Source organism: Stigmatopora nigra, chromosome 4 (assembly GCF_051989575.1).
Source record: "Stigmatopora nigra isolate UIUO_SnigA chromosome 4, RoL_Snig_1.1, whole genome shotgun sequence".
Classification (NCBI taxonomy): Eukaryota; Metazoa; Chordata; class Actinopteri; order Syngnathiformes; family Syngnathidae; genus Stigmatopora; species Stigmatopora nigra.
In genome coordinates this window covers 8,413,258-8,423,676 of record NC_135511.1, presented here as the reverse complement: position 1 = coordinate 8,423,676, position 10,419 = coordinate 8,413,258, and the positions used below count along the sequence as shown (strand labels likewise).

General features: G+C 40.8%; 2 protein-coding genes across 2 annotated transcripts; one reads left to right on the top strand and one right to left on the bottom strand.

Moving 5' to 3' along the window:
- The first annotated feature begins 321 nt into the window (after window positions 1-321).
- On the top strand, window positions 322-4,237 carry LOC144195689 (ATP synthase F(1) complex subunit alpha, mitochondrial-like). Its single transcript, XM_077715497.1, has 11 exons — window positions 322-489; window positions 946-1,021; window positions 1,110-1,279; window positions 1,613-1,786; window positions 1,862-2,028; window positions 2,211-2,511; window positions 2,606-2,830; window positions 2,906-3,013; window positions 3,580-3,724; window positions 3,824-3,974; window positions 4,051-4,237. The coding sequence occupies exons 1-11, from the start codon at window positions 430-432 to the stop codon at window positions 4,127-4,129; spliced, it is 1,656 nt and encodes a 551-aa protein (XP_077571623.1). The 5' UTR covers window positions 322-429; the 3' UTR covers window positions 4,130-4,237.
- A 1,194-nt stretch (window positions 4,238-5,431) lies between these two features.
- LOC144195776 (phospholipid phosphatase 1-like) lies at window positions 5,432-10,346 on the bottom strand. The gene is made up of 6 exons (XM_077715610.1): window positions 9,678-10,346; window positions 8,126-8,277; window positions 7,772-8,052; window positions 7,135-7,192; window positions 6,496-6,672; window positions 5,432-6,422 (listed from the first exon to the last, which is right to left on the bottom strand). Exons 1-6 carry the CDS (start codon window positions 9,733-9,735, stop codon window positions 6,297-6,299), a joined length of 852 nt encoding a protein of 283 aa, XP_077571736.1. The 5' UTR covers window positions 9,736-10,346; the 3' UTR covers window positions 5,432-6,296.
- Between the last annotated feature and the right edge of the window lie 73 nt (window positions 10,347-10,419).

Sequence of the window (10,419 nt, the reverse complement as noted above, 5' to 3'; positions counted from 1 at the left end):
TTGGTCACTTATTTATATTCATTGTTATTGTTTATTGTTTATTCTTGTCTGTTTTTATTCGTGCACTTGGTGGCGAATATTTGTATAATGAAAATAAAACCATTCAATTCAATTCATTGGGTGCTTAAAGTGCTGTTTTTAACATTCCTTTTAAATCAGTGGTTCTTGCACACAAAAGGTTTCGTGGCTGCACTATAGTATACATTATGTACTACAATTTTTCTCTTGGAGTGTATTGTATATAGAAGTTTTGCTGACGTTGCTTGCAGTAACATAGTTATAGCAACAGTCGGCAGTACAGAACCCGAGGTAGGCTTATCCGAGGGCGTATTACTTGAATAGAAGAAGAGATCCTTCTGCCATTACATTCTCCCTCAGCCAGGTCGAAGCCACCAGTAGTGGAGGACAGGACATTACCAAGCAAGCAAAATGTTGTCTGTGCGAGTTGTTGCTGCGTTGGCCAGGACTCTGCCTAGAAGGGCCGGATTAGTAAGTTTCTACTTCAACACTCCCCGTCCTTCAAATGTCATTCGGCCGCTTAATTTAATTCATACGCGAACCTTTTTTCGCTTGAAGGGTAATGCCGAAGATTCAGTGTTGCAGGCCTCGCGCTTACTACTGCAATTTTAAAATATCTTTGTCTAACACCCCACCGATTGAGTAAAATCGTTGTTAAATTTCTGGTGATTTGCATGCTGAATCGTGTTGCTTTTTTTACATTGCCCTTGTGACAGCGCCTGTGCGAATGTGTCATAGCATTCGTGCTAACCTAGCGGCTAGTTAGCAGCTCATTCAACCACGCTTTGAAGGTCAGCTCATCTAGCGGCCAGAAACCGCGTCGTACCATCCTCCTTATTTATAATAAAACACCCTCGCTGTTTATTTGTAGCGTCATTTGCGTCGAATTTATCTGAAGGGAATTAATTCTGTTAAAATGAATACTAGGTGTCCAAGGCTGTGCCGGCCGCCTGCGTTGGGGTCAACCACCTCCACACTCACCGACCATGGCTGCAGAAGACTGGTAAGCAAGACAGTCATACCTGGCTAGAAAGTTAATAAAGGTCATTGTTTAGATCTGGATATTGGTTGATTTGTTATTTTTTGTTCAGGCACAGCTGAGGTTTCCTCAATCCTGGAGGAGAAGATCATGGGAGCAGACACCTCTGCTGACCTGGAGGAGACCGGACGCGTGCTGTCCATTGGTGACGGTATTGCTAGGGTGTACGGTCTGAGGAATGTCCAGGCTGAAGAGATGGTGGAATTCTCCTCTGGACTCAAGGTCTGTTCACAAGGTCACTCATAAATAGCACCAAATGTAGGGAAATTGGAGTTTATTTATAGGAAAGATACAGCATGGATATATGAACAGAAAATACAGTTGAATGACTAAGTTTGGATCGCTGCCATGACAATACTTGCCAACTTGCTACAAGTTACAGTGATGGTCAACTCAACCCCGATGGATTGGACATCTGTCATTGTCAATTTTACCTAAACATAGTCATTGAAAGCTTACTGTATGAAATAGAAGCTTTTAGTGTCGCTAATTCACTTTCTAGACAATTTTGCTTCATCTCATTCCAATGTTTACCCCCTCCCTCCTTATCCATAGGGTATGTCTCTGAACTTGGAGCCTGACAATGTCGGCGTGGTGGTGTTCGGTAACGACAAGTTGATCAAGGAGGGCGATATTGTCAAGAGGACCGGCGCTATTGTGGACGTTCCCGTGGGCGAGGAGCTGCTCGGCCGTGTGGTGGATGCTCTGGGAAATGCCATTGATGGAAAGGTCAGTAATGGTGTTGTAAAACAATATCGAGTCACAAGCCTTTGATTGAATTTGCGATTTTTTTCATCTTCAAAGGGTCCTCTTGGGTCCAACACAAGGAGGCGTGTGGGTCTGAAGGCCCCAGGTATTATTCCTCGTATCTCTGTGAGGGAGCCCATGCAGACTGGAATCAAGGCCGTGGACAGCCTGGTGCCAATTGGAAGAGGCCAGCGTGAGCTTATCATTGGGGACAGGCAGACCGGGTGAGGAGTCTTGAAATGCATTATAATTACCTATCAGGCTCTATTTTAACGTGGTGGATGCCATTGACAGTGCTAGATTTTTAACCCATTTTACTATGAGAATTGGAAATCAAATCATGGTCCACTAAAACATCAGCAGTTTCTGCCTGAATTAACTGGATGCTGCATTACACTTTCTGCAGCAAAACCGCCATTGCTGTCGACACCATCATCAACCAGAAGCGCTTCAACGAGGGCACTGACGAGAAGAAGAAACTGTACTGTATCTACGTGGCCATTGGCCAGAAGAGGTCTACTGTGGCCCAGTTGGTGAAGAGGCTGACTGACGCCGATGCCATGAAGTACACCATCGTGGTTTCGGCCACCGCCTCCGATGCGGCCCCCCTGCAGTACTTGGCCCCGTACTCGGGCTGCTCCATGGGCGAATATTTCCGCGACAACGGCAAGCACGCCCTCATTATCTACGACGATCTGTCCAAGCAGGTGACCTTCTTTAGCTTCTCAAACTTTCTAGGAGCATAACTGGACTACCACATGAAGGTAGCTGCTTTATTTACCTCACATCTTTCCCTCTTAGGCCGTAGCCTACCGTCAGATGTCCCTGTTGCTGCGTCGTCCCCCTGGTCGCGAGGCCTATCCCGGTGATGTCTTTTACCTTCATTCCCGCCTGCTGGAAAGAGCTGCTAAGATGAATGACAATTTTGGCGGCGGCTCCCTCACCGCCCTGCCCGTCATCGAGACCCAGGCCGGCGACGTGTCCGCCTACATCCCCACCAACGTCATTTCCATCACTGATGGACAGGTATGCACGTTGCTTAACCTGGCACTGTTGTTTTTGCTGCTCCTCGGATTTACTTTGGTCCTTCCTCTCTTGTAGATCTTCTTGGAGACTGAGCTGTTTTACAAGGGCATCCGTCCCGCCATCAATGTCGGTCTGTCTGTGTCCCGTGTGGGTTCTGCTGCTCAGACCAGAGCCATGAAGCAGGTATAAAAAAAAATATTGCCCTTTTCTATAAGTAGCATCATGTGCTTGTTTTTAACGAGGAAAAACATCAATACATTGTTTGAATTTAGATGAAATCTAACTTTTTTTTATAATCTTATGAAGAATGAAGGACTTTTTAAATTGCTTTCATTTTACTTAAAATTGTGTTTCTAAACTAAATTTGCTTGATGGATGCTGGATTTAATCCTAATTGGTCAATTCATCAATTTCATATTAACATACGAAGTTGGTCAACGAGCCGATTCAAAGGCCTTCAAATGATTCATTACTTTATATGGAGTTCCATTTAACCTAATGCAAAACTGTTGTTTTTCTTTTTGAACAAAGGGCATCTTTAAAAGCTTGTGATATCAATCAATATTTGCTGATTCTTGCCATTGTCTCTCTACTCCAATGCTGGTGCAAAAGTTGATTGAATTCAAATAAGCAACGGCTTGTTTTGGCTGATAATGTGTTTCTAATTAGACACGTTTGTAGGCTGTTTTGACTCGGCACAAATATCTCTAAGGTAATGTAATAGTGTGGTGTATTCTTCTATCTTAAAGGTGGCCGGTACCATGAAGTTGGAGCTTGCTCAGTACCGTGAGGTGGCTGCTTTCGCCCAATTCGGTTCCGATCTGGACGCTGCCACCCAGCAGCTCCTGAACCGAGGTGTCAGGCTGACTGAACTGCTCAAGCAAGGACAGTATTGTGAGTCCTGCACAAATCCTTCATCTGCCCTTTTTCTGGGGGCGCACGGTGGCTAAATCAGACTATTAACATCTCTGCTTACATTACTCCCCCCGTCAGCTCCCATGGCCATCGAGGAGCAGGTGACGGTCATCTATGCCGGCGTCAGGGGGCACCTGGACAAAATGGAGCCCAGCAAGATCACCAAGTTTGAGAAGGCTTTCCTGCAACACATCCTCAGCCAGCACCAAGAGCTGCTCTCTGCAATCAGGTAAGATCCTTTTAAAATCTATGTTAGCATTTTAAGTGTTAAAAATAACCTGAAATCCACACTTTTTGCCTTTTAGGGCTGATGGCCAAATCTCAGAGGCATCTGATGCCAAACTGAAGCAGATTGTTCTGAACTTCTTGTCCAGTTTTGAGTGAGCATGCGTACCAATTGAGTTAATCTCTAGTGCCCCCCTTACCATTGTGTGAACACGCGCATCGTCGAAACCTCCATGTACAAAGTTCTAATAAAATTTTACAAACCTATTCAGCTGTAAAATGATTGTTTGGCCAGATTCTACTGCACATGTTGAAAGTTAGCGATGACTCCTGCTGTTAACTATAATAATGGAGGAACATCGACGTGTTGTGGATTTGGTTCGTTATGCTGTTTGTCAGGTTGGAGGCAAATGTTTATTATGATGAGGAATAAATTCTCTTAAATTAACCAGTTAGTGTTTCTTGTAAATGAAGTCCAGCTCTTTATAGTCAAAGCACCCTATAAAAAGTGCTCTTTTCCTAGTAACAGCATATTCATACTAGTTTGAATGTACATGTTTATTATAATACACCAGGTGGCAGTATACACAGTATGAAAGTTAACTTTTCATGCAACTTGCAATCTCAAATTTTAACAAAAAAATTCCTTTTAGTTACGACAAATAGAAATCTTCAAACCTTGATTTAAATAATTGACATTTTACCACCTGATTGTTTAATTTTGGATTTTCGATATGAAGTGAATCATGTGGCGCTGAATGAGAATGCTGCAGTCATGAGTGTATAATTGTGAGTTGAGGAGATATCTTCAAGCAGCTGCACATGACAACAAAACAATGCTTTATGCACACAATGAGCTGTGTTAGTTCACTGTCTTAACAATTCAGCTCTTCCATTTAATTTAGCAGTTCCGCTTAACCAACACAGTTGAGTACTGGGCTCCTGCACTGCATGAGCATGTAAAACGATGCACGTTGGGCCCCACCTTGGTCAAATGCGACAGTTGTGTATTGCTACACCATACTATACTCACTTCCTGAACATAATACAGCAGTAACAGCCATGCATTAACTTCATTCTTTGCCCAACTGGTTTTCACAACATCCGACACCTTGAGGCTTTATTGCAAGCTTTGCTGCATAGTTGACAAATGATTGTCTTCCTCACACGCTCTGTTGTATAAATCCCAAAAATTACACTTACGGCTTTTTTTAATCACACTGAAACCAACATTGCTATTCGGGTTCCTCTGGTTTACGTTTGCATTTCAAAGATAATTTTCATCGTGTAAACCGCCAGCATAACTCGCGTCACTCTTTCTTATAACAGTCTGTTTTCAATCACAAATTCCCTTGATTAAGCTATCAAAAATATTTACTAATATTAAAAGTAAGTTCATATACAACATGATAACTTACGAGAATCGAAATGATAAAACAAAATATCCCTTTTCATGAAAAATTAGGAAAATTGTTTTGAGTTTTATTCAAATTTTCAACATAATTCACATAATGGAAGAGGAACCTATGGCAATAAAAGCCATGTGAGACATTCCTGGTTTGCTTAAAAACAACAATATCAAATAAATTAAGCAAAATATGCTCACATTTCATTACAGTAACGATGATCAAAATTTAATTCATCCATAAAATAAGATAAAACTTAATGTTAGTCACCCCTTATTTGGAACATTTTTCAAATGCAGGTTTGAATACAAAATGAAGTAAAATACATGGCAACATATCCTTATTTCACAGCAGTGTACCTACAAACAAAAGCAATGAACCATGATAGAAAATATCTGTAAAATACATTAGTTTAGTAGATTAGAGTGGACATGAAATTTTGCAAGCAGTCATTAGCTATCAAGCTTCTGATGAGCGGCACTTTTTTATTTGCACATTAGAGATATGAGAGCTGGCTGTTTACATAAAATATAACCAGCTATCCTCTAAAAATGGGCAAATTCCCCCCAAAAAAGTCTATCAAAGTTCCTATAATTCTGTTTCTTTGGTGCATTTTGATGAAAGCATGTCACAAAAATATTATTATCATATTATATCAACCACATGGCAATGACGGCTTTGACTGGTACCAGGCTCTCCCTTACAAGCCTGCTTGCAGTGAGCACATTATTATAACAGCAAATGGAATTTCATCCGTTTGTGACGCATACCATAGTTTGGGCGCGGTTGTATAAACGTACTCCTATGCAGCATACTCACAACAATCAGTCTCCAAAAGTTTTTGGTATCTCAGTAAAGTGCAGATACTGCCCCTCCTTCACAACCTCTCCTGCAGTCAGGGGATTCTGTGATAAGAGGGTTCAGTCAGTGCTGCCATAGTGGTTGGAGTTAGGTGGGCTTCGCTGTAAACTGGTATGCTGGCCTCCTTCCTCCTGAGACACACCCATGTTGATGGGCTGCTGGAAGAAGTTGGACACGGAAAACACCTGCAGGCAGGAGAACTTGTGTCATTCCAAAAACAATGCTCGTGCAAGCAAAAAGTGTTCACACACTACTCACAGTAAAGAAGGCCACGGCGCCACCGTTAAGGAGGCCGGCGAGCACGTCGTTCCAGTGATGCTTATAATCGGACACGCGGGTCAGACCAACGTAGATGGCCGTGGCGAACAGGAAGAATTGAAAAGTGGGGCGCAGGAGCCTGGCCCACTTGGCCTTAAGCCTGGCTTGGATGTATAGCTGGTAACATGAGGAACAATATTTCAGGGAATTTTATTTCAATTATATGCAGCATTGTTAAGTAAAGTGTACTTTTAAGAAATGATAGAATGAAAATAAGCATTGTAGTGTATTGTCACAAATTCTAGTTTAGTAAATGTTAGCATGGCAATATTGCTCTTGTTCCCTATTTGCATTGTATTATTGTTTAAAAAAAACAGGGAGAAATGGGTTTCTGCAGTTATTCTCACTAGATTGTATCATAGGTTTAAGTATACTACAGAAGAAAGGAAATATAGACCAGACAAAGGGAACAAAAAGTCACATGCAAAACAAACTGGTCTGGCACACAGGAAGCCACAACATTTACATCCCAATTAAAATCTATTGAACAGCTATTGAACAGTGTTGACATTATATTAAAAAACAAAGTTATTCTGTTTCCTTTCAAGTGGAAGCTGAGAAGAAAAACGGTGTACTCACAACTAGAAATAGCATGCAGTACATGGAGAATGAAGAATGGCCTGAGAAAAATGACAGCCTGCAAAACAAAAGAAGAAGTTCCTTAATAAAATGCTTAAGATTTTTATGAAAACCAACAATCTTGCATATGCAGCTGGGTATGATGACAATTAGGCTTTTGTCGAGTCTATGATGATGACAAAGCCTATGTCCGATTATTATATTATTATTAAAGTATTAGGATTTCTTGCTTGATATTTAAAAACAAACTCAACAGCGCATGGAGTATTTTTTTATCAATTAAAAAAAAGATCATTTTAGAAAGAGAAACTTGTACCTTAAAAAAAGTATTTTAAATGACACTTGCAAAATAGACTTTGTTTTAAAACTAAATATTGTAAATATTGCATCATGATATTCACATGTCAAAATTGTTGGGGTGTGTCATATTGAACAGTTCATCAAATAAAAATAAAAAAGAAAAAAATATATATATATATATATATATATATATATATATATATATATATATATATATATATATAATTTTTTTTTTTTTTTATAAATTTTAAATGGTTATTTGCCTTATATTTGCATTTTATAGGACAAAAATCAACGGAATGGTCATAAGAGCAAAACAGAAAAGTGACATTTATACCTTGCTTCATCCACGAGGAACTGATCGCCAGAACAGGTGACATTTTCCACAAATGTTCCATCTTTGCAGTTGATGCGATCCCACTGCGGCTTGCAAACGGCCAGGAAGTGCGGCCTCAGACGCCCGATGGAATACTTGGCGATGTCCGTCAGCGACTGATTGGCCGCCGCCCCAAACAAGTAGCAGCCCACGGCCTTGTAGACGCATAGTGCATATTTATGGCTGAGCATCTTGCTCTTGGTGTGGCTCATGTAAATGGAAAGGCACTCGCCACAGATAATCTAAGAAGAGAAAGGAAGAACTGAAGGCACCAAATAGATAACTTCACCATATTGTCAACTTCTCTTTGCTTACAACGATGAGCGTGAAGGGGATCATGACGCCCCCCAGGAGCTGGTAGGAAACGGTGTCCTCTTTGAGGGGGTAGCGGATGGACTCATCATCGCAGAAGAATCCTCGCTTGAACGGGCTGTGCTGAGGAGTGAGGATGACGAATGGAAGTCCCACTGTTGGATAGATGGAGGAGACACAAACTTTGTCCATGAATCATTTTTACATAGAAAAGTTGCACACTTTACATTCCAACACAGTATTTGAGCAGATAGTCTCTTCCTGGTCACTTCTGTCCTCTGATTGGCTGCCCACCAAGAGGTGACCAATACATATTAATAAGCCACAGTATGTCTTTTTTTGTTTTTGTTATTGCAGAAACATTGCTGCCACCTGGTAAAAAAAAGCTTGACAACTTGTCCTAAGTACAAAAAAATGCTTTCCCTTCTGCCCTTATATGATATTTTACTTGTTTTTTGCGTGAATGGTTCAGTCATCACATGGCCATGTTTAGACCAGGGTTGGTCAATTAGTGCAGGTTTTTAGTAGAGATATCCATCCGAACCAATGAAATCTTTGTTTTACCGATACAGAACCTAAGCCCATATTTTTAGACTCGTAAGAATAATATGAAGTATATTGCAACCAGTATTACAGGTATCACCAGTTGACTGCAGTCTGTTTTTGTTGTTTTTTTTTAAGCAGAAACCTTATTGATTAAACTGTTTGTACCACATCAGTTTGAAAAAATGACCAGGACCCACTGCGACTCCATGTAGAATAATTGCCCACCCCTAAGTTATACACAGATGAATCAATGAATCGGGCAATGTTGCTTTTATTCCTTACAGAAATTGACTGAAACACTCCTAATGTTGTGGCTCTCCGTCAGCCTTTACAAAACACGATATAACAACACCATTGTTTCCTAGCAGGCGGAAAAACAATAAACACTATCCTGACAGCGTGACTCGGGAGACAAAAAAAGCTATTATATACCAATCACTTCATTAAATTACACTTGATTTCTGAAGGATCGCCTTTCATATACTCGATTTCCAGACAGGTCTCTTTTGCCGTGTAGAAACAAGTTGATTACTCAGCAAATGGGAGTAATGTGGTTAGGGTTGAGCAAAATGTGACTGGAAAAGTTGATGACATGAGTGGATAGCAGTCAGCAGCATCACATTCCAATGAGAGTAATAACACTGATGAGTCACATGGAACTAAAAAACTAACTAGTGGATGCAGATGCATAATGCAGAGTCAGTGCATCCATTCTATCCCTGCTGTGGCTTTCTTGGGATTACAAACAAATACAGTAGTGAACTAAAAATAAGACTTCCACATGGAAACCTCACACATACGCACACATGGGCTGGAATTTTTTTCCATCTCCCTAACTGATATTCCCCACATCAAGGATCCCAGTGTGTATTTAAACATCTTTAATGTCAATATCCTTCATAAAAAGCACTTGTTGAATAAAGCATTAGGGGGAAATTGTTTTTTGGATAATTTCAAACTTTTTAATGTGGAACCAGAGAAAGAAATGAATAGATCGGGGAATACATACCGAGAATGAGGCACGTAATGTCCAAAAGGATGTATGGGATTCCAGAAACTTCAAACATAGTGTCTTTTATTTTGTGGAAAAATGACTTGAGGAAAATGATGGGAAAAATAATATCCGATTATGTTATCCTTCCGTTAACACTGAAAAACACACTTTATGTGCCGTTACCCAACCAAATCCAAGGAGTGGAAATAAGATGAGGGTTTAAAAAAATAGATCCAGCTAACTTGTCCACAAGTGGACAGTCTCACGTATATCGAGGTTTTTCCGGAGCATCATTCCACGTTTGAGGAGAAATTCCCGGTGAACCACCGCACAAACCAAGCGCCCGGTTAACGCTGTGATTAATGGTGCTTTCGAGTTCAGTCAGGAGAAAATACAGCGATTAAGAGCGTCTTTTCCTTACGCGTGATTTTGAAAGTCACAAAGAAAAAGGTCTTCGTTATGAATAACTGGTGACAGAAATTCAGTAGTCAAAAAATCAAATTCCGAGCCCCATTCAAATTAGCACGTGTAACAAAGAGATGAAGAAACGAATTCAGCAAGTTGTCTGTTTTTCGACTGGCACTGAAAGCAGCGCAATGCACGGTAAAGGGAAGTAAGCGGAGCCAATCAGGTGCGAGGAGAACCCTCGGACGATGGCCACCGCGTGGTTCCGCCCTTCTCGCCTGTCAATCATTCTGACCCAGCTATACTCGTGTTATTAGAAAAAGTGCCAACGCTGCATTGTTTGATTAGATTT